The 24346-nt window shown below is 45.5% G+C and overlaps 1 protein-coding gene and 1 pseudogene across 3 annotated transcripts; both read left to right on the top strand.

Moving 5' to 3' along the window:
* The first annotated feature begins 14972 nt into the window (after window positions 1–14972).
* On the top strand, window positions 14973–19617 carry LOC109746521 (putative F-box protein At2g02030; annotated as a pseudogene).
* Window positions 19618–19822: 205 nt separating this feature from the next.
* Window positions 19823–23148, top strand: LOC109746523 (putative F-box/LRR-repeat/kelch-repeat protein At1g11620). Of its 3 annotated transcripts, none has more exons than XM_073500440.1 (6): window positions 19823–20037; window positions 20465–21838; window positions 21944–22003; window positions 22123–22218; window positions 22296–22367; window positions 22823–23148. In XM_073500440.1, exons 2-6 carry the CDS (start codon window positions 20564–20566, stop codon window positions 22916–22918), a joined length of 1599 nt encoding a protein of 532 aa, XP_073356541.1. In that variant the 5' UTR covers window positions 19823–20037; window positions 20465–20563; the 3' UTR covers window positions 22919–23148. The 3 variants fall into 3 exon arrangements, with proteins under 3 accessions (XP_073356541.1, XP_073356542.1, XP_073356543.1); XM_073500441.1 differs by having other exon boundaries at window positions 22826–23148; XM_073500442.1 differs by having other exon boundaries at window positions 22126–22218.
* The last annotated feature ends 1198 nt before the right edge of the window (window positions 23149–24346 follow it).

Genomic DNA, 24346 nt, shown 5'->3' on the forward strand with positions numbered 1-24346 from the left:
GGTAAGCCAGTTGCCGGGAAGAAGCCAAGGAATGGACCCAAGCCTGAGACTGAGTGCTTTTATTGCAAGGGAAGTGGTCACTGGAAGCGGAACTGCCCCAAATACTTAGCGGACAAGAAGGCCGGCAACACCAAAGGTATATGTGATATACATGTAATTGATGTGTACCTTACCAGTACTCGTAGTAGCTCCTGGGTATTTGATACCGATGCAGTTGCTCATATTTGTAACTCAAAACAGGAGCTGCGGAATACACGGAGACTGGCGAAGGACGAGGTGACGATGCGCGTCGGGAATGGTTCCAAGGTCGATGTGATCGCCGTCGGCACGCTACCTCTGCATTTACCTACGGGATTAGTTTTAAACCTCAATAATTGTTATTTAGTGCCAGCTTTGAGCATGAACATTGTATCAGGATCTCGTTTAATTCGAGATGGCTACTCATTTAAATCCGAGAATAATGGTTGTTCTATTTATATGAGAGATATGTTTTATGGTCATGCCCCGCTGGTCAATGGTTTATTCTTAATGAATCTCGAACGTGATGTTACACATATTCATAGTGTGAATACCAAAAGATGTAAAGTTGATAGCGATAGTGCCACATACTTGTGGCACTGCCGCCTTGGTCACATTGGTGTCAAGCGCATGAAGAAGCTCCATGCAGATGGACTTTTGGAGTCTCTTGATTACGAATCATTTGACACGTGCGAACCATGCCTCATGGGTAAGATGACCAAGACTCCGTTCTCTGGAACAATGGAGCGAGCAACCAACTTATTGGAAATCATACATACCGATGTGTGCGGTCCAATGAGTGTTGAGGCTCGCGGAGGCTATCGTTATGTTCTCACTCTCACTGATGACTTGAGTAGATATGGGTATGTCTACCTAATGAAACACAAGTCTGAGACCTTTGAAAAGTTCAAGGAATTTCAGAATGAGGTGGAGAATCAACATGACCGAAAGATAAAGTTCTTACGATCAGATCGTGGGGGAGAATATTGAAGTCACGAATTTGGTACGCACTTAAGGAAATGTGGAATCGTTTCACAACTCACGCCGCCTGGAACACCTCAGCGAAACGGTGTGTCCGAACATCGTAATCGCACTCTATTGGATATGGTGCGATCTATGATGTCTCTTACCGATCTACCGCTCTCATTTTGGGGCTATGCTTTAGAGACTGCCGCATTCACTTTAAATAGGGCTCCGTCGAAATCCGTTGAGACGACACCGTATGAATTATGGTTTGGGAAGAAACCTAAGCTGTCATTTCTAAAAGTTTGGGGATGCGATGCTTCTGTCAAGAAACTTCAACCTGAAAAGCTCGAACCCAAGTCGGAGAAATGCGTCTTCATAGGATACCCCAAGGAAACCATTGGGTATACCTTCTACCTCAGATCCGAAGGCAAGATCTTTGTTGCCAAGAACGGGTCCTTTCTGGAGAAAGAGTTTCTCTCGAAAGAAATAAGTGGGAGGAAAGTGGAACTTGATGAGGTGATAGTCACCCCTTCCGAACCGGAAAGTAGCGCAACGCGGGAAGATGTTCCTGTGGTGCCTACACCGACTGGGGAGGAAGTTAATGATGATGATCATGAAGCTTCGGATCAAGTTACTGCTGAACTTCGTAGGTCCACAAGGACACGTTCCGCACCAGAGTGGTACGGCAACCCTGTCCTGGAAATCATGTTGTTAGACAACAGTGAACCTTCGAACTATGAAGAAGCAATGGCGGGCCTAGATTCCGACAAATGGCTAGAAGCCATGAAATCCGAGATAGGATCCATGTATGAAAACGAAGTGTGGACTTTGACTGACTTGCCCGATGATCGGTGAGCGATAGAAAACAAATGGATCTTTAAGAAGAAGACAGACGCAGATGGTAATGTGACCATCTATAAGGCTCGACTTGTCGCTAAGGGTTATCGACAAGTTCAAGGGGTTGACTACGATGAGACTTTCTCACCCGTAGCGAAGCTGAAGTCCGTTCGAATCATGTTAGCAATTGCCGCATTCTATGATTATGAGATATGTCAAATGGACGTCAAAACGGCATTCCTTAACGGCTTTCTTAAGGAAGAATTGTATATGATGCAGCCGGAAGGTTTTGTCGATCCTAAGAATGCTAACAAGGTATGCAAGCTCCAGCGCTCCATCTATGGGCTGGTGCAAGCATCTCGGAGTTGGAACATTCGATTTGATGAGATGATCAAAGCGTTTGGGTTTACACAGACTTATGGAGAAGCGTGTTTACAAGAAAGTGAGTGGGAGCTCTGTAGCATTTCTCATATTATATGTGGATGACATACTATTGATGGGAAATGATATAGAATTCTTGGAAAGTATAAAGGCCTACTTGAATAAGTGTTTTTCAATGAAGGACCTTGGAGAAGCTGCTTATATATTAGGCATCAAGATCTATAGAGATAGATCAAGACGCCTCATTGGTCTTTCACAGAGTACGTACCTTGACAAGATATTGAAGAAGTTCAATATGGATCAGTCCAAGAAGGGGTTCTTGCCTGTATTGCAAGGTGTGCAATTGAGCACGGCTCAATGCCCGACCACGGCAGAAGATAGAGAAAAGATGAGTGTCATCCCCTATGCCTCGGCCATAGGGTCTATTATGTATGCCATGCTGTGTACCAGACCTGATGTAAACCTTGCCGTAAGTTTGGTAGGAAGGTACCAAAGTAATCCTGGCATGGAACACTGGACAACGGTCAAGAATATCCTGAAGTACCTGAAAAGGACTAAGGATATGTTTCTCGTATATGGAGGTGACGAAGAGCTCGTCGTAAAGGGTTACGTCGACGCTAGCTTCGACACAGATCTGGATGACTCTAAGTCACAAACCGAATACGTGTATATTTTGAATGGAGGGGCAGTAAGCTGGTGCAGTTGCAAGCAAAGCGTCGTGGCGGGATCTACATGTGAAGCGGAGTACATGGCGGCCTCAGAGGCAGCACAGGAAGCAATCTGGATAAAGGAGTTCATTACCGACCTAGGGGTGATTCCCAATGCGTCGGGCCCGATGACTCTCTTCTGTGACAACACTGGAGCTATTGCCCTTGCCAAGGAGCCCAGGTTTCACAGGAAGACCAGGCATATCAAGCGTCGCTTCAACTTCATTCGTGAAAGTGTTCAAAATGGAGACATAGATATTTGTAAAGTACATACGGACCTGAATGTAGCAGATCCGTTGACTAAACCTCTCCCTAGAGCAAAAACATGATCAACACCAGAACTCTATGGGTGTTCGATTCATCACAATGTAACTAGATTATTGACTCTAGTGCAAGTGGAAGACTGTTGGAAATATGCCCTAGAGGCAATAATAAAATGGTTATTATAATATTTCCTTGTTCATGGTAATTGTCTATTGTTCATGCCATAATTGTGTTATCCGGAAATCGTAATACATGTGTGAATACATAGACCACAACATGTCCCTAGTGAGCCTCTAGTTGACTAGCTCGTTGATCAACAGATAGTCATGGTTTCCTGACTATGGACATTGGATGTCATTGATAACGGGATCACATCATTAGGAGAATGATGTGATGGACAAGACCCAATCCTAAGCATAGCACAAAGATCGTGTAGTTCGTTTGCTAGAGCTTTTCCAATGTCAAGTATCATTTCCTTAGACCATGATATCGTGTAACTCCCGGATGCCGTAGGAATGCTTTGGGTGTACCAAACGTCACAACGTAACTGGGTGACTATAAAGGTACACTACAGGTATCTCTGAAAGTGTCTGTTGGGTTGACACGGATCGAGACTGGGATTTCTCACTCCGTATGATGGAGAGGTATCTCTGGGCCCACTCGATAATGCATCATCATAATGAGCTCAAAGTGAACAAGTGGTTGGTCATGGGATCATGCATTACGGTACGAGTAAAGTGACTTGCCGGTAACGAGATTGAACGAGGTATTGGGATACCGACGATCGAATCTCGGGCAAGTAACGTACCGATTGACAAAGGGAATTGTATACGGGATTGATTGAATCCTCGACATCGTGGTTCATCCGATGAGATCATCGTGGAACATGTGGGAGCCAACATGGGTATCCAGATCCTGCTGTTGGTTATTGACCGGAGAGTCGTCTCGGTCATGTCTGCATGTCTCCCGAACCCGTAGGGTCTACACACTTAAGGTTCGGTGACGCTAGGGTTGTAGAGATATTAGTATGCGGAAAACGAAAGTTGTTCGGAGTCCCGGATGAGATCCCGGACGTCACGAGGAGTTCCGGAATGGTCCGGAGGTGAAGAATTATATATAGGAAGTTCAGTTTCGGCCACCGGGAAAGTTTCGGGGGTTATCGGTATTGTACCGGGACCACCGGAAGGGTCCCGGGGGTCCACCGGGTGGGGCCACCTATCCCGGAGGGCCCCATGGGCTGAAGTGGGGAGGGGAACCAGCCACTGGTGGGCTGGTGCGCCCCCCTTGGGCCCGCCTGCGCCTAGGGTTGGAAACCCTGGGGGTGGGGGGGCGCCCCACTTGGCTTGGGGGGCAAGCCACCCCCTTGGCCGCCGCCCCCTGGAGATGGGATCTCCCAGGGCCGGCGCCCCCCAGGGACCCTATATATAGGGGGGGAGGGAGGGCAGCAGTGACCGAGCCCCTGGCACCTCCCTCTCCCTCCCGTGACACCTCTCCCTCCCGCTTGCGCTTGGCGAAGCCCTGCCGGGATCCCCGCTACTTCCACCACCACGCCGTCGTGCTGCTGGATCTCCATCAACCTCTCCTTCCCCCTTGATGGATCAAGAAGGAGGAGACGTCGCTGCTCCGTACGTGTGTTGAACGCGGAGGTGCCGTCCGTTCGGCGCTCGGTCATCGGTGATTTGGATCACGACGAGTACGACTCCATCAACCCCGTTCACTTGAACGCTTCCGCTCGCGATCTACAAGGGTATGTAGATGCACTCCTTCCCTCTCGTTGCTAGTAAACTCCATAGATGGATCTTGGTGATGCGTAGAAAATTTTAAATTTCTGCAACGATCCCCAACATCTATGCCCACCAATGTCGAGTGGGGTGATGCCTCGTCTTCTAAGGTATTGGGACTCGACAAAGTTGTCATTTCTCATGATCTCACGATCGAGAAGGTCATGCTAGTTGAGTCCCTTGCATACAATTTACTTTCCGTTCGTCAACTTGCTACCATGGGCTTTGCCACTTTCTTTGATATTGATATCGTGGCCCTCTTGTGGAGCAAGACTCTTAAAGTAGCCTTTGTTGGGCATGTCAAGAACGGTCTCTATGTGATTAACTTTTCGGAGCGACCCACTAAGACCGCGACATGCCTAATGGCGAAAGTTGACGTGGGATGGCTTTGGCATCGCCGTTTAGCCCATGTCAATATGAGATCTTTGCAAAGTCTTCTCAAGGGGGACCATGTCCGTGGACTAACGAACGTTAGTTTTGCTAAAGATCGTGCTTGTATCGAACGAAAGCTTCATGAGAAGGCTCACCCTCCCACGACTCTCATTTACTCGAAGAGGCCTTTGGAGCTCCTTCACTTGGATCTCTTTGGGCCTCCATCCTTTGATAGTCTTGGGGGTAGAAAGTATTGCTTGGTAATTGTGGATGACTATTCAAGATACACTTGGGTGTATTTCTTCAAGAGGAAGAGTGAGACCCAACAAACCGTCATTAACTTTGCAAATGAAGCCCAACGTCAACACAATGCAAAGATATTGACAATAAGAAGTGACAACGGCACCGAGTTCAAGAACTACACCTTGGATGAGTTCTTAGTGATGAGGGGATCAAGCATCAATTTTCCGCACCTTACACCCCTCAACAAAATGGTGTTGCGGAGAGGAAGAACCGAACGTTGATGGATGCGGCAAGGACCATGATGGCGGAGTTCAAGTCTCCATACAACTTTTGGGCCGAAGCCATCAACACCGCGTGTCATGCTTCAAATCGGCTCTATCTCCGCAAAGGCTTGAACAAGACTCCATATGAGATACTCACCAGTAACAAGCCCAACCTCAAGTACTTTCGGGTGTAAGTGTTTCATTCTCAAGAAAGGTGTTCGTTTGTCTAAATTTGAGACTAGAGCTCATGAGGGCATATTTGTTGGTTATGCTACAAACTCCCATGCTTACCGTGTTCTCAATAAGTCCACGGGACTTATTGAGGAGACGTGTAACGTGGAGTTTGATGAGAATACCGGATCCCAAGTGGAGCAAAGTGGTACTTGTGATGTAGGTGATGAAATTCCTCCCCAAGCCATAAGAAGAATGGGTGTTGGTTATATCCTACCCATTGAGGAACCCCTTGTGGCCGAAGGAGAAGGACAATGCTCCACTCAAGTGGAGCCATCACCAACCCAAGACCCACACGCTTCCGAAGAACAAAGTGAAGGCCCTCAACCTCATGAACAAGATCAAGGGCAAGATCAACCTCAAGATGGTGGTGATCCACCAAATGATGCCCAAGGTCAAGTTCTCCCCCTCGAGCAAGTTCAAGATCAAGAACAAGCTCAAGACGACACTCAAGATGATCAAGTAACCCCTCCTCGTTTCACTTCTGAGGAGGAATTGGAGCGTCGTGCCGCTAAGATCGCTTCCAAGCTCACCACCAAAGGTCATCTCATGGAGAATGTGGTTGGAAGCCTAAGAAAGGGGGTAAGCACTCGTAGACAATTAGCAAACTATTGTGAACATCATGCGTTTGTTTCTTGTGTCGAACCCCAAAAGGTTTATGAAGCGCTCGAGGACCCGGATTGGCTCAATGCCATGCATGAAGAACTCAACAACTTCGAACATAACCAAGTGTGGAAATTAGTGCCAAGGCCAACCGGGAACCATAATGTCATTGGAACCAAGTGGATATTCAAGAACAAGCAAGATGCTCATGGGATCATTGTTCACAACAAGGCTCGTTTGGTGGCACAAGGCTACTCCCAAGTCGAGGGTATCGACTACGGTGAAACCTTTGCCCCCGTCACTCGCCTTGAATCTATTCGTTTGTTGATTGCTTATGCTTCTCATCATAATTTCACGTTGCAACAAATGGATGTGAAGAGTGCTTTTCTTAATGGTCCCATAAATGAGTTGGTATATGTCAAACAACCCCCCGGGTTCGAAGATCCCTATTTCCCCGATCATGTGTATCAACTCCACAAGGCGCTCTATGGCCTTAAACAAGCCCCACGTGCGTGGTATGAGCATCTTACGGAGTTGTTACAAGATTGTGGATTCAAAATCGGGAAAATCGACCCCACTCTTTTTACTAAGAAGGTCAAAGGGGAGTTGTTTGTGTGCCAACTATATGTTGATGATATTATTTTTGGTTCCCCTAACAAAGCCTTCAATGAAGAATTTGCCGCTCTCATGACCTCAAAGTTCAAGATGTCTATGATGGGAGAGTTGAAGTTCTTTCTCGGATTCGAAATCAAACAAAGAAGAGAAGGAACCTTCATCAACCAAGCCAAATACACTCAAGACATGCTAAAGAGATTCAAGCTAAGTGATGTCAAGCCGGCTTCCACTCCAATGCCCACCAAGTGCCAACTTGACATTGATCCCAATGGTAAAGCGGTGGATCAAAAGGTATATCGCTCCATGATTGGATCCTTGCTTTACCTTTGTGCATCTAGACCGGATATCATGTTGAGTGTGGGAATATGTGCACGGTTTCAAGCCGCACCTAAGGAAAGCCACTTTGTGGCGGTCAAGCGAATCTTTCGATATTTGGCTCATACCCCAAACTTTGGCTTATGGTACCCAAGAGGAGCAAACTTCAAGCTTGTAGGTTATTCGGACTCCGATTGGGCGGGAGACAAAGTGGATAGGAAGTCCACTTCTGGAGGGTGCCAATTTCTTGGTTGCTCTTTGGTAAGTTGGTCTTCTAAAAAGCAAAGTTGTGTGTCTCTCTCGTCCATCGAAGCGGAGTATGTGGCGGCCGGGAGTTGTTGTGCACAACTCTTATGGATGAGGCAAACTTTAAAGGATTACGGTGTCATTTGTGACAAAGTGCCTCTTTGGTGTGACAATGAAAGTGCTATCAAGATTTCTCTCAACCCGGTGCAACACTTCAAGACAAAGCATATTGAGATTCGGTATCACTTCATCCGGGATCATATTAGGCGAGGGGAGATCGAGCTCAACTATGTCAACTCTCATGATAACCTTGCAGATATTTTCACGAAGCCATTGGATGAAGCAAGATTTCGCGAGTTAAGGCATGAGCTAAATATCATTGATTCGAGCAATGTGGTTTGAACCTTTGCACATCCCTCACATTCATCATGCATTCTTGTCTAGGTGTAGGCATGGACTTAGGGGGAGTGTTGTTCTCTCAATGAACTCTTCCTCCCCCCCCCATAATGCATAAACTAATCTCACTCTTCCACATTAGCCATTTTTGATGGTACTTGTGCTTCAAAGACGAGATTTGGTCATGGGCCCAAGGATAATTCTTCGCGGTGCCATACCAATTAACTCAAACATAGGTGGCCTCGGCCACCGCCCTCTCGTATAGAGGCGTGTGGTTCTTGTTCTCTTGCTGGTGCTCTTGTTGGTCTTCTTGCCGTCGTTTCCCGTCTTTCGTTTTGTGCCATAGGTGTTGAGTCTTGTTTTGAGTTGCACTGGGCGGTACTACCGTTGTGAAGGCGCGGTACTACCGCTGGAGCGGTACTGCCGCTCTACGGAGCGGTACTACCGCTTATGTGGCTAAGCGGTACTACCGCCCATCACCACGGTACTACCGCTGAGGGGCGGGGCCAGGGGTGGTTTCCTCCCCCCCATACCCATTTGCTTCGTCCCCCGGTTCCTCTTCCTCTCTCTCCAGCGCCATCTCGCCGCGGGAGGGCTCCGGCGGCCCTCCGTCTCCGGACCGTTCCTTTCCATTTCCTTCGGTGGAGTCGATCCCCACCTCGTCCTCTTGCCATGGATGCCGGTATTGCCCCCGTTCCTCTTCTCTTCTTGTCTAGTTTTCAGATCTCGCGTTTTAGGGGCAATAGTAGTTGCATCTCTAGATTTTTGGCCAAATCTAGGCTTGAGTAGGTTGGATAAGGCAACTAGACTCTTTGGATTGATGTTTGGTAGGTTTATTTTTGAATTTGGCATCCCCGCTAGTGCCGGATCTGACCACGGCAGTAGGGATCCTCCGTGCCCCGTCTCGGGCGGTACTACCGCCCATCTGGCGCGGTACTACCACTGGAGCGGTACTACCGCTGTGGGGGCACAGTACTACCGCTGGTGCGGTACTGCCGCTGTGCAGACATGGTACTACCGCCGGATGCCCAGTTCCATCGTTTCCTACCACATGTTGATCCATATTTGTTGTGTTTATTTGGTTTTGATCGCTCCTTCTGGTTGTTTCTTGTGTCCGTGTGTTTGGTTCCAGGTGATGAACATCCTGAGCAGCAAGTCCGCCGTGTCAACCCCGGGCGTTCAACGTCAAAGCGGTACTGCTCATCTGAGACTACAGGTGGTTCTTCTAGTGCTCCACCGCTGCCAGTGGGTGCTTCCTCAAGTGCTAATCCTCCTCTCAAGAAGAAGACTGCCAACCGGCCGAAGCCAAGTGGCAAGAAGGTGACTGAGATGTCTAGCGAGGAATTCTAGGACAGGCGTCGCCGCAACCCATATGAGGAAGACCAAGAACCCAACCTTGTCAATCGCCCGTTCTGGAACCGGTTTCAGTATGCCACCTACTTTGATGTGATCAAGGCTAAGAAGAACCTCTTTGTCAATGTTCATTCCATCAACACGGATGCTATGGAGAAGGACCCTGAGTACTTTGGTGATGCCCTTCAGATGTGCTCTCAGTTGAACATTCTCAGGATCATGCAGTTCAACAAGGACTTTGATGCAGATTTGCTGGCACAGTTCTTTGCCACTGTCCACCTAGGAACTGATGAAGACAGGACTCTGACTTGGATGACTAATGGGAAGTTGCTAGCTGTCAAGTGGCAGGCCTTCATGGGGTTGCTTGAGGTGGAAGATCAAGGGCTCGAGACTCCAGTCGGTTTTCGTCCTCACCAAAATGTTACCTCCACTCACAAGCAAGCCCTCTGGCCCTACTGTACTCGGAAGGTCAACCCTGAGACCAGGAAGGAAACCTATGAGTTGTCTGCCTATCTGGACATCCTTCACCGTATCTTCCGCGAGACTCTCTTCCCTCGTATCGGGAATCTGGACATGGTACACTCTTATCTCATGGACATGCTTCTCTTCTGCCAGCGTGAGAAGGAAGCAAACACTGGCGAGTCCCTGGACATCTCTCATGTCATGTGGTCTGAACTTCTTGCTGCTATTTCTGAGCGCAAGTGCCCGATTTATGGTCCGTTCATTATGTTGCTCATTGAGAAGGCCTGGAGACGTACCTATCCTGAGGAGCCGCTGGAAACTGGAGAGTTGGTTTCTCATGAGATCAAGCGTCTGCGGAAGAAGGATAATTGGGGCATTCCTAGATCTGGAGTTCCATCTTCTGCTGCTGCCATGGAGACCGAGGGCGAGGCTGATGACGATGATGACGATGAGGATTATGTGCCTTCTGGGACAGAGCCTTCTGTGGCAGAGCCCTCTTGGGCAAAGAAGCTCAAACACAAGATGAAGAAGTTGTTCTGCATGGAGTCTCACGGTCAGTACATGACTCATGTGGCTGAGAAGAAGGCAAGGGGACGTCACAAGGAGCTTATGCGTCAGTTGGGTGCGACAGTCACCAGCGGCTCTGAGGGTCAGATCGCTGAGGAGGAGGAGTGGATCCAGCAGCACTGTCCGTGGACCGATTCAGATGCCGAGCAGTTTCCGGCCGAGGACGGCGGTGCAGATGATCACGCAGAGTCCTGATGTTCGAGATCCTCAGCTTGCTCTCACCTGGAGCCGTAGGTTTGCTCTTTGCCCCTTTTGGTGTCTCGATGCCAAAGGGGGAGAGAGTTTAGGGATTTGCGTCGTTGTGTTGCGAGTGTGTTGTCTTTGACTTTGTGCTTTCGTTGTGTTTGCTACCTTGTGCTTTGTTTGGTTTTGTGTTCAGTGAGACCTTAGTTCAAGTCATATGGTGTGAGACATATGCTACCCTATCCTTATCATATCTTTATCTTTGTCTCTAGTCATTTGGTATGTCATGAGTTGCATGCTTTATTATGTTATATATCCTGCTATCTTGTATCTCGCTTAGGTTGTTGGTCTCTAAAATACAGGGGGAGTGTTGATCCTAGTATGTGTGTCATGCAGTCCAAAGCACTTATCTTGATGGCACACATCTAGGGGAGCCCGTCTATATTTTAGAGATTTGGGGTTTGCTTATGTCCTTTGTCTTTTCCCAGTTGTGCAAATCCCGTATTGTCATCAATCCACCAAAAAGGGGGAGATTGTAAGGGCATATTTATCCCTAAGATGTTTTGGTGATTGATGACAATGCTTTTGCGGACTAATCGTGTGCATTGAGTGTTTTCAGAGATTCATCCTTTTGGCACGAGACGATTCCCTCCCCTCGGAGCTTGAAGCGAAGACGGTGCAGTCCTTTCGAATTAGTTTGGTGGACTAGTTTCATAGGGATCACCGTACTATCAAGAGGGGGTCCGCTTTGGAAAGGCTAGGGCGGAATCATCACGTACACTTCCTTTGCCCCCCCTCTGAGCCTTTCCGCTTCTATGATGGGCTCGTTCCTCACTTCAGTGTGCCCTCTCTGGTCCCAGTGGTAGTACCACGGGCCGGAGCGGTAGTACCGCTTGGGTGCTATAAGCGGTAGTACCGCGCCAGAGCGGTAGTACCACTCTGGAGCGGTAGTACCGCTGGTAGCCCCCAGCCGTAGTATCGCTGCGGTCTCGTGCTAGTACCGCCTCGATTCGAGGGGTCTTTTTTCGTGTCGGGTTTTACGGTACTAGCCACTGCAGTGGGGGCCGTAGTACCGCTCGTATGCGGTAGTACCGCCCTGCCACCGCGGTAGTACCGCTCTGGGCCCAGCGGCAGTACCGCGAGGGGGAGCGGTAGTACCGCTTATAGGGGCAAGCGGTAGTACCGCTGGCCAAGCGGTAGTATCGCTCTCTGCGGGGCTGAAGTGGGGGTAACGGTTGGATTGTTCCCCCCACTATATAAGGGGGTCTTCTTCCCCAAAGTTGACCTACCTCTTCCCCCAAAAGCTCCATTGTTGCTCCAAGCTCCATTTTCGCCCGATCTCTCTCCCTAGCCAATCAAACTTGTTGATTTGCTCGGGATTGGTTGAGAAGGCCACGATCTACACTTCCACCAAGAGAAATTTGATTCCCCCCACTTATCCCTAGCGGATCTTGTTACTCTTGGGTGTTTGAGCACCCTAGACGGTTGAGGTCACCGCGGAGCCATAGTCCATTGTGGTGAAGTTTTGTGGTGTCGTTGGGAGCCTCCAATTAAGTTGTGGAGATTGCCCCAACCTTGTTTGTAAAGGTCCGGTCGCCGCCTTCAAGGGCACCAATAGTGGAATCACGGCATCTCACATTGTGTGAGGGCGTGAGGAGAATACGCTGGCCCTAGTGGCTTCTTGGGGAGCATTGTGCCTCCACACCGCTCCAACGGAGACGTACTTCCCCTTAAAAGGAAGGAACTTCGGTAACACATCCTCGTCTTCACCGGCTCCACTCTTGGTTATCTCGTCCCTTTACTTTCGCAAGTTTACTCGTGTTATATCTCTTATTTGCTTGCGTGCTTGTTGTCATTGCATCATATAGGTTGCTCACTTAGTTGCATATCTAGACAACCTATTTTGATGCAAAGTTTAATTTGGTAAAGAAAAGCTAAAAATTGTTAGTTGCCTATTCACCCCCCCTCTAGTCAACTATATCGATCCTTTCATCCGTGATTTCTGAAATAAGGTACATGCTACTAGATCGATCCGCCGGTCCAGTCTTGATCATGGACACAAGTTCAGCACAGTCTGTTTCTACTAAGATGGGTTTCTGGGACCAATGCAGAGCTAAGTTAAGCCCTTCAGCACATGCAGCAATCTCAGCCTCCAGTGGTCCTGGGCAATCATACAGCCATCTACACGCTGCAAAAATTACTTGGCCCAAGTGATCGCGCAGTACCATGCCCGCTCCCGCAGACCCATCAGCGACAACGAACGAGCCATCAAAATTCAGTTTGACATGTCCGTCCGGTGGGGGTTCCCAAGCAACAGGACTGACCAAACATTTTGTACTGCTAGTGACAGGAACAAAATTGCTTAACTCTGTCAGGACCGACAGTTTCCCTTTGATAGTATCCGCATGTGGGTAGTGCTTGATTGTCAACAGGGATTGCGCATAATCACAAAGGAACCTCTTGGACACCTCTACTGGAATCAGTGGCTTGTCATGAGTCAACTCATTGTGTATATGCGAAGCACGCCATAACACCATGAGCACAAGCATCCGTTGGGTCTCAGATAATTCGTGTAAGAGCAGCAACAACCAATCTGGTTCTCTTTTATTAAGAACCTCCTCCGATAGCAGGTCCCAAACTAGCCTCATAACATTCCACAAGTTCTGAGCGTGGGGGCAGCGTACAAGTGCATGATGAACTGATTCATCTTCCTGTCCACAAATGGTGCACACTCCATCAACCTCCATATGGCGTTTCATCTTGTTCTGCCTAGTGGCCAGTGCTTCCCTAGCAGCTTTCCAAGCAAACACACAAACTTTGGGTGGTGCTCCACAACTCCATAGCATTTTCCACCCCGGCCTTGAGCCATCAGGCCGAGTACTACACGCAACAGTCCCCTTTCGAGCCAAGATATCATCCCTTGCAAAATTGTACGCCGACTTCACAGAGAAACGACCATGCTTGTCTGGTTGCCAAGCAATAGAATCAGCCTCCCCTCGGCGAGAGGTTTTTATTTTCAGAATCTCTATAACATCAGCCGGATAGAAGTGTTAATGTCCTCCTTTGCTAGTACTATGAGGCAAACATCATTAATATTGCATCGATTAGCGTTAGTGGCCTTGTATATCTGCAAATTGTAATTTTGATAGTGGCCTTGTATATAAAAATGGAGGGAGTACAAACAACTCACAAGACATTATTATGATCATAATCAGTGGGGTAATAATATGATAACAATCCGAACACACATATCTTTCACCAAATAATCACAAGCATGAACTACATGGAAGTAATTAACACCAGAAAGTGACCCCAACAACATAACTGCATAGCTATCTGGGCCTGGCCCAACTGATGCAAAAAATACCTTCTCAACCAGACTGAGAGATACACACGACTCAATCGTTCCATGGACGTAATTGCTAGATCTCGCCTATTGAGAGAGCAAAGCACGACTCGCCTCTGGTGCTCTCGCTAGACCGGTCCACTAACGTGCTTCATTGGAGCAGTTTTGGGATGCTTCTGCATGTGTTTTTTTTTTCTTTTTGGTTTCAGTATTTTTTCATCGCTTTCATTGGGTTGTCTTCTATTCTTTTTTTTCTTCTTCTTTTTCTTGTTTTCTTTATTCTTGTCAAATACATGTTGATTTTTTTAATACAAGTTGAAAAAAATTGTATGCACACTGAACATTTTTAAATACATGTTGAATATTTTATTCAAATACATGTCGAACATTTGTCAAATGCACAATGAACATTTTTCAGATGGACGTTGAACATTTTCCAAATACATGATGGACATTTTTATGAATAAATGTTGAACATTTGTCAAATGCACGTTGAACTTTTTTGAATACACATTTAACATTTTCCATAATGATTTGAACAATTTTAAAAACACGTGAAACATTTTTTTATGTGTTACTTACATTTTTCTAAATGTTACAAACTTCTTTTTTAATGGTACGTTTTTTTTCCAAAATCATGAAACGCTTTTGTAGATTGAACATTTTTAATGCGCAATGATTTTTTTAGAAATTATGCAAATTCCAAATTAAACTAATACAAATATATTTAAAATATGTCAAATATAAACAAAATAAAATTAAAAATGAACGAAAAACAAAGAGCGAAAGAAACAAAGAAAACAAACCAACCTGTGTTCCCCACATTTGCTCTCGCCCGCACCACGCCCGCCTCCGCTGCCACCGCCGGTCCTCCCATCCCCTCCGTCCGGCCTAAGATTCGCCGCCGCCGCCTTCTCCTCCTCCTTCGACCGGTCCCCAGATTCGCCTCCGTCGCCCTGAAGGAGGGCCGCTGCCGCCGGCGGCTCCTTCTGCTCCTTTGCCGCCATTGAGATCCAGCAGCCGGAGGGGACCTCACCAGCCCTCTTCTACTTCTCCGCCGCCGCCGTTGGGAGGTGGTAGCCGGCCTCCTCTCCAAAAAAATCTAGCTAGCTTCTCTCACTCAGATTTGTTATGGTTGTTCTATATAATAAATGGTGATTATATTTTTGTTGGTAATGTATTTCTAGTGGCACAGAATTGGTGGATATGAATTCTTGTAAAAGAAAATACGGGAATTGATAAGCACATTTGGATTTGGCCTTGTACTAGTTTGCTCATGAGGACTGATGATAATTTAAATTTGATGCCATGATGTGTTATGTATATATCACTTTGCACCTTGGTTGGTGGTTCGCATCTCATACTGATCAGAAGTTTTTCAACTAGGTGCAACCTACCAAACAACATCTGTTAAATACATCATCTCTCATACACCCTTAGTAGAAAGAAACAACCAAACAACATCTCTGCTCAGCCTGCCCCAAAGCATATAGGCCACCAAACACACATCTGAGCTTATCTTTCCATCAACTCAGCCAGGATCCCAGATACGTTGCAGGCTGGAGTAATGTGAACAACCAGACACACCCTTATTTTCTGTTCCACGCTGCCGGAATATAGCAGAGAGCTGTTTAGACATTTGCATACTACTGTAGCTACTGAAACTTACAAAAGGTGCAGAAATTGCTGTCTATGACCGGTCCTATTTGTCGCTGATGCAGTTTCGCTGCTTGATTCCGGAGTTCATACGTCTTTTCTAATGCCAAAGAATGCGTTATCTGCTTGTTTTGTCCAGTGTCGCAATGCAAACTATTTCTAAGTTGTCTGGTTGTTGCGTTGATGCACATAATTGTTGAGGAGAGTCATTTGCGGCGTTTGGCTAAAATTGTATGGCGAGTTTTAGCAGTGTCATACTCGCTTTGTGTTTCATATATGCATATTGATATGTATTTCACCATGCTTTTAGTAATAAGCTAGCTTGATTTTTCAACTTTGTAGGCATCATACATATATTGATTTGTTTGTGGTCATTAATCAATAGCCATACAGGGCTCCATATTTGTAAGGCCTGCCGCATATTTCCTTCTTTACCAATTCTAAGAAGATAAACTCAAACATCTGTTAAACTTCACCTAAACTTCATGTTATTTTCCTGTAAATTACTTCAATCATAATCTCTATTCAGTTTGCCCTATTGTTTTCAAATGTGTCTGCAGAAGAATTTGGTATCTAGGTTTCCTCAAGAGACTAGATTGCTTACTATGGCTGAGGAAACCAAACCAAAGAAGCAAAAAGATGAGGAACGCATTATAAACGGTCTCCCAGGAGAACTCATTGAGCGGATATTTTTGAAGCTTCCAGTGAGCACTTTGTTGAGGTGCACTGGTGTCTGCAAGGAATGGCACAAAATCATCCGAGATCCCCAGTTTGTCACCTCTCACCTCCAGGATGCGCCCCAATGTGCTTTCCTATTCTTCCCACAAGAGTCGATCTCAGGAAAGCTCTATCCTGCTGATGCTATCCTGATTGATGAGACCTGGTCACAGTCGGCATGTGCAGTGCCAGTGGTTGGCCCTGGTGATTCCCTTTGTGGTTCATGCAACGGGCTTCTTTGCTTATACACAAAGTCATCAACACTCAAGATAGCAAACCTTGCAACGGGTGAATGTCTGCATCTTGATAAACCTGTAAAGAATTTAAGGGGTGATTACTTCTTGTATAACTTTGGATTTCACCCAGTGACAAAAGAATACAAGATTATACACTTCCTTGGTGATTCTGTCGAGGGCCACCCTCTCCATAATAATAGCAGATTCAGAGTCGTTCAAGTTTACACACTTGGTGATGACAAATGGAGAGATATTAAAACTCCAGAAGCCCTAAGTTTAAACTGTGTAAAAAACTCTGGAGCAGTTAATATTGGTGGAACAATGTACTGGCTAACTGAAGACATGGTAGCTACCTGGCAGCATGCAGTTATGACCTTTGATCTCAGTGAAGAAAATTTTGCACGGATACAACTGCCAGCAACTGTACTTGAAGACTCTGCAGGTGATGGGCCTCGTCGGTACTGGGTTAGAGAGATTGATGGGAAGATATGTATAGCAACGGCTCAAACCTGTTCCTTTCAGCCCAGAAGGCTTTGTTGGTAAGCTGCAAATTTGGACACTTGAGAACAAAACGGAGCAAAGGTGAGCCAGAAGTACAATATTCAGTACTCACCTGATTACATTCCGGGTCCAAATTTGGTTCATAGGGATAAGATCATATTGCAACGTCGTGACCGTAACCTATATTCCTTTGAGTTGCTTGGGGACAACTCCAATACTAAATTGTGTAAGATGGCAAAGCTGTTAGATTTCAGGCCCCACAAGCCTGACAACATGCAATCCTACATCTGTATGAAGTCACTTATACGCTTAGATGTATACAAGAAGGCTGGCATTGTTCGTAGGCCAAAACAGCGGGGAGTGTGGGAATTGAAGAAGTGGGAGGCGTGGGAGCACAAGCCCTCTGAGAATGAAAGAATATGGACCGATACTCATCGAGACGAGCATGAGGGAGCTGTATGTAGGCTGAATTCAAATTTAGCTTAATGAGAATTTGTTGGAAATATTTATAATTTCTGCATTGCTATTTGATAGGCACATGCACAATGCTATCGCACAATGATCAATGGTGTGCTGCCGCGTATATTGAATGACACGATTCAACTGGAAATAGGCATGAAAATCAATCAAATATTTCCGAACATTCCAGATCAGGTACTTCTTTATCTAAATGGAAGTCAGCATACCTTTTATTTTCATATTAAGTTTGAATGGTCGACAATCATCTGAAAAGTAGAATATTTAATGTTGTTTAAGTGTACCCTTATTGTTGTTTCAACACATTTCTTGCATGAGACTCCAGTAGCCAAGGCCCCTCCGGCAGCTTAATTGTGTGGCACGGAAGCAGGATAGGGAAAATTTATTCGGTTGTATGGAGAATTGGAATAATATCGCGAAGGTAATAGTGTTTCAAGTTTACAAGCCAGATCATATGCAACTGTTCCTTAAGACATGTCAAATTAATAAAGTTATATTTTTTTGCGGACTAATAAAGTTAACTTGTCTACAGGCTACGAGGGAGGCAAGGCATAGTATCTTTAGCATGATGGTTAATGCTGTATTAAATCAGGTAAAGGTTTACATTTGCTCTAATTTATTCATGTTTTCCCTTTCTGCTATAGCTCACTAGTTCTTGTCTCCTATATCTGTTTTAATATCTTCCGCAATAAATAGACAAATTAGCTTCTTTTGAAATATAAGCGAAGTACTTGTATTATCTCCTTTCATACAAGTGAATGACTTCCCCTCTAATACAATAATTTTCCATCCCATATTTTAATGTATGCATACTTGTGTACTTTAGTTCCTTTTTCTTACTGTGCAAGTTGTCTAGTTACTGTGTTCATTACGCTGTTACGTAGGTAGCCCACAGTCAACATATTTTACATCAATAAGAAATATTTTTTGTCAAGGTTAACATAGGCGCCCTAAATTTATGAACTGGGTTTGATTGCAAAATACTTTGCGTGTCGATTCCTTCCTTAACTTGTATTTTCAGATTTGCATAAATATAGGTCCTATCAAGCTATTAATTTTAGCATCTTTGAATCGCATGGTATTCTCTGCTGTTCCATTTTGCACATTTGCTGGCACACTAAGTGAATAATGATAAATTGGGCATAGCTGTGCTTAGAATGAAAAGTTACTCGGTTGCTGTCAAGTAACGTAGTGGAGAGGTACTTAAATTGTTCTAGTACATCCTACACCCTTATATAGCAGACATATTAGCACAGGAAGAGTTAAGGAACATTTAGAATATGAAGCATGGATTGGTTGGTAAACGTCAAAATTTCCATTTCCCATTTTCTGTTTTGAGCTTTGATTTTGAAATTTAACGGCATTGTAAAACAGTCTATGCACCTTTGATTTCGAGGAAAAGAAAACAATGATGCTATGCTCTCCTCAAATGTGAATTCCACACTTCCCCTGACTTGTGATGAAAGTATTGTCTTGTATTTGAACCCTACTCATGTTTCAGATTGGTGCGTCGAGTTCCGATGCTGGCATTTCTTCTCAGAATCGCAGTGAGGGTGATGATGTGAAGATTTGATACTTGAGAGCTTATCGTCACATTCTTCTCAGCTCTCGGGAACTCTTGTTCGTTTGTACCCCGATGGAACATTTAGCTGTTTCACCTGTAAAACAGTGATCTCTGCAGTACCACCTATGCGCTGTCATGTTTTTTGTCCATTTGAATTCATGATATTTATGGCACTTAAACATATTGGTCAATTTGAGATGTTGAAGAATCTGCGGGGCAGCAAGACATTTGATCTGAAGATCAAACTAACTCCTGCCACCGAGTATGTATTGAAGATTTACCGAATACTTGCAAGTGCGAAACTTGTAGTTGCACTATAATCTTCTGTCTATGGATGAAAGCAAAACCTTTCATATTGCCTCTCAAGTCTGAACTGACTGCTCAAGGCCGGTACAAATGGGTGAATGAGGATGCTCCCCAAGGACATTTGATTTTTTCTTTTATCGCAAAATCTACCCGAAGGTTTCAGGCCCCAGGAGACTTTGCCCCTCGGCCTTCGGATTCTTTTTGAATGAAGAAGAAAAAAGGTCCCACGGTTGAAGGTTGAAGGCGCCTTGGCCCCCACTAGGCCACCGGGCCAGAGACGGAATTTCGATCGTGAGCCGCGTCCGGCCCACAGGCGGTTAAAATACCGCACTCTCTCTCGATGAAACGGCGGCGTGATCTCATCTTTTATTTCTCTCATCTTGCGGGGGGCCAAGGCGCCGGCGCGCGGAGGAGTTCATCTGAATTCGCCCGTGAGTCTCCCCTATACCCTACCCTAACTCCGGATCTCGTTTTCGCTTCCTCTACGCTTTCTGTAATCGCGCCTCTTCTGCATCACGCGCCTTGAGCCCGTAGGGAATACAAGTTCTATCGTTAGGGTTGCAACCTGCAAGGAAAAACTCCAATCCGTCGGAACCTAGTATGTACTAGTATGAAATTCAGTCCAGCACGAAATATTGGCGGCGCCCTATGACTAGGTAGCAGTACCCATGTCTTTTATTTGTGTATATAATTATATTAGATTCAAAGATTATGGATCATGGATTGTTTGATGACCTCTTGAGTAGTCATATAAAGAGGGATAATGTTGAGGGCATAGCGATTTCTTCAGCTCCTTTTTTGATCCCAAAATGTTTGAAAGTTACGATGAATGATCTTTCTTTCATGTATTTTCTGCAGAGTTTATTCAGTCTCTGAGTTCGTTTGGCTTGCCAGTCCGTGAAATTGTTGATTGCCCAAGGATCTCGTAGATCTCTTGCTGTGGCTTCGACGGAAGCCATGGCGATGAAGCCAACAAAGAAGAAACGCCTCACCTGGTTGCCGCAAGATATCATCGAACTGATACTTGTGAGGCTTCCGGTGAGCAATCTACTGAGGTGCCGTGTTGTCTGCAAGCAGTGGGATGGCATCATCCGGGATCCGCAGTTCACCATGGCACACCTCAGGCGTGCGCGGCATCGCCCCCTTTTATTTTTTCAACGAGGCCGGGCTTCAGGCAAGTCCTTCCCTAGCGAAGCAGTCCTCTTTGATGAGGCCTGGTCGCCATCGACACGGGATGTGCCCGTGATTGATCCTGATGATTTCTTGTGCGCTTCGTGCAATGGCCTTGTTTGCTTGTACTCAAGTAACTCAACCATCAAGATAGCCAACCTCGCTACCGGTGAAAGTATGCACCTAGCCAAACCCGTCAAGTACGCGCCGCAAGATCAATCTTCGTTCTACAGCTTTGGTTTCAGCCCAGCTACAAATGAATACAAGATCGTGCACTTTCTTCCGGGCCAGAAGCTCCACCCTGCTGGTGCTTCCTTCAGTGTCATTCAAGTTTACACGCTAGGCGATGACAAGTGGAGGGACATCAGAACTCTAGAGGTTGTAAGCCTGTACTGTGTGAAACAAAGTGGAGTTGTCAATGTTGACGGAGCAATGTACTGGCTAACCCATGACGAAGAAAGCAACTGGCGACGGGCCGTTATATCCTTTGATCTCAGAGATGAATGTCTAGAATTAATACGGTTGCCCGAAGTTGATTTTGCGGATCCTGCATTTGCTAATCCGTTCTGTTACTGGATCACGGAGATAGATTCCAAGGTGTCTGTGGCTGCTGTTCAAGCCAGAAGAGATTCCTTGCTCGCAAGGAAGCTGCATATCTGGACACTTGACAACAAGGTAGAGAAAAGCTGGACCCAGAAGTATAGTATTGAGTTACCAGCACTTAGCGTTCTTGGACCGCATTTCATCTACGGGGATAAGATTATCATGCACAGTCGTAATGGTGGCATATATTGCCATGAATTAACAAGCCAGCGATTTACGATTGACGCAACCAAGTTGGTTAAGCTGTTAGATTTCAGCCCCCGCAGCTACGAGAATACGCAATCCTATATGTGTGTGAAGTCACTTGTTCGGTTGGATGCATACAAGAAGGCCGGTATGGTGCGCACGCGAAAGCGAAAAGAGGGTTGGAAATTGAAGAAGTGGGAGGCGTGGGAACATGACCGTTCTAAGATAGAGGAGCTGTGGAGATCAGGCCATCGGATTCAGCAAAGGATGCATGTATGATAGCTGCACTTCCATTATTAACCTATATAGTACAGTAGTATATGTTTCATTACTGCTGAAGATTTGAGTGTGACACACTGTAATAACCCTTGTTGGCAGGAAATGGCACATGTGATCGGCGCAGCCATCAGTCTGAACTTGCCTGCCCCACCAGATCAGGTAAACTTATCCTTCCGCATCGAATTGAAAGTTATCAAGATTTTTACACATTGAATCAACATTTTTCAGTTAATTTTGGAGTGAGGATTCTTAATTAGAACTGCCTGATGTGAGTGTAGCAGAATAGTCCCCACCGACGGCTTAATTGGGTGGAGCAGAGGCGGGTGACGGACATGCTGGAGTCTCATGTTGATAGTTTGGATGCTCCATGGAAGGTATGGTGTGGAGGTCTTCTTTGAGCAGAATCGTTTGCTGTTTGTCTGATGTTGTGAAATTGACATATTATTTATAGGTCTTAGTCCAGGCAGCTGACGCCTTCAGTAGTGAGAGCAAGAAGATGACCCCAGCGGCAGACCAGGCAAAGGTTTGTGATGGCTCTACTAGCTTCCAGTTACTCTAGTAGCCTCCCTGTTGTTGTTACTTGTTTCCTTCTAGTCTAGCATCATTTCCCTTAAATAAGTAAGTTAATGACTTGCTGTTCGGGTATATCAGTATGATGGGACTCACTTTTGTAACATGTGCTTTTCAGTTTAAATTTAATTAACAGATTCATAGCATTGGTCTGCAGTCTGCTAAAAGTTTGAAGTAGATATTTTGATTCATCTTGGAAACATCGAAATTAGACACACATAAAGTTGAAGCCCTGCACCAAATGTGTTAATTTACTTCAGCAAAGAGCAGGAACCTTCCTGGTTTTAAAACTATTTGAATACTATAAATCATGCCATTTTACAAGATTGTAGATCAGCATTTGCATACCTATTTTTTTTTAAAAAGATTTGTATGCTTTTTCTTAGAACAGTATCCTTTGTTTGGCAGCAGAGAAATGAAGAGGAGAGTGAGGCTGGCCCATCAAGGCCCAAGCGGAAGAGGAAGCCCAGCTCCAGATTTGATTCGTCGACGTGGACAACCTGATTCGGCAGCGCCGGCGGTCACCACCATATTAACAGAGAAGTATGAGAAATTATACTTAACTAGTAGAATGCCAGTGCGTTGCCACGGGCATTTTTAAAATCTTGCTGGTTCATCATTACCATGTTCCACTAAAAGAATATGAGGTTTCCCAAAAAAGGAATATGAGCTTTATGGATATATGATATTCCTCATTCCAATTAATGTCACTAAATATCTGAGGTTTATGGATATATGATATTCCTCAGTCCTCATTCCAATCAAACCATGGGTAAGTGCAAAAGTTAATGAATCTGAGTTGAGTGAAACAAGGAAGGATAAAAAATGAACGAATGAATCACGCACATGTCGTTCATCAGTTCTTCTCCACCTGAAAATGAAACCCAAGATGTTGTTGTTGCAACATTGCATTGCTCCACGGGAACCGACCAGCCTCCTCGCTAGCGCCGAGGAACCCCATTTGGCCATTTCTTTTGCCGCCGGCCTCAACATCTCCCGTGACATTTCTCCGCTAGCTCGGTGACGAAGCCATGTCCACCATGTTTCACTTCATCTTACGTTACTCCTCATCGTAACATAAGTACTACTATTGAAGCATGCATATCAGTAAAATATAGGAATGGATCTCTAGTACAGCAATATCTACACAACAAAATTTGTTTTGCCGAGGAACTTATATGCTTGCCTTCCCAAAACCAATTAAACAATATGCCACATGCTGATTGAACCCTTTGGTCTATACACAAATTATAGTAATTAAAAAAAATTGGGCGCGTCTCCCCAAATTTCAAGGGGAAGCGACAAAAAACCACCATCTCATGCTTGTCCGCTTGACGTCCACCTCTCCACGTGTCATGATCTTACAGCAGATGGATGGTTCCTGTGCGGCTGCTTGAGTGCGTTTGATAACGCCCACGCGCACCGCTCAGCATTTGGGTAGAATTTTGCCTACAGCAAAGTTCTCTGTGCCATTGTAAGTTAAATGTGCCTACATTTCCAGGGCTTTGTTACAAAAAGAGGACATGAATTGCTCATATAATATATAGTAGTAGTTCCCCTGTATTGTCCAATGTAAAAATTGTAGGCACATCAAGCTGCTGCAATTAAAAAGAGAAGTTGCTCACAGTAAACTATTAATGGAACTACCACACACACACACACACACAAAAAACTCTCCCTGGTGGTGCGTCTTATAAATCTTTTTGCTTACTATTGGCTGGACCTTACTATGTGGCCTAACAATTATTCAGAAAAATGTTCAACAGCAGAAACGATAAACCAATCTTTTGACTGAACTTAACTGAAATTTAACGACACTAACAACAGCAGCAGGGGTTTGCAGAAAAAGAACTTGTGCTGGCACAAAAAATACTAGAGAGATTAACTTCATAACTCCCACTGGCAGTAAGAGATCAAGACTAAAAGAACACA

This window comes from Aegilops tauschii, chromosome 5 (assembly GCF_002575655.3).
Source record: "Aegilops tauschii subsp. strangulata cultivar AL8/78 chromosome 5, Aet v6.0, whole genome shotgun sequence".
NCBI lineage: Eukaryota > Viridiplantae > Streptophyta > Magnoliopsida > Poales > Poaceae > Aegilops > Aegilops tauschii.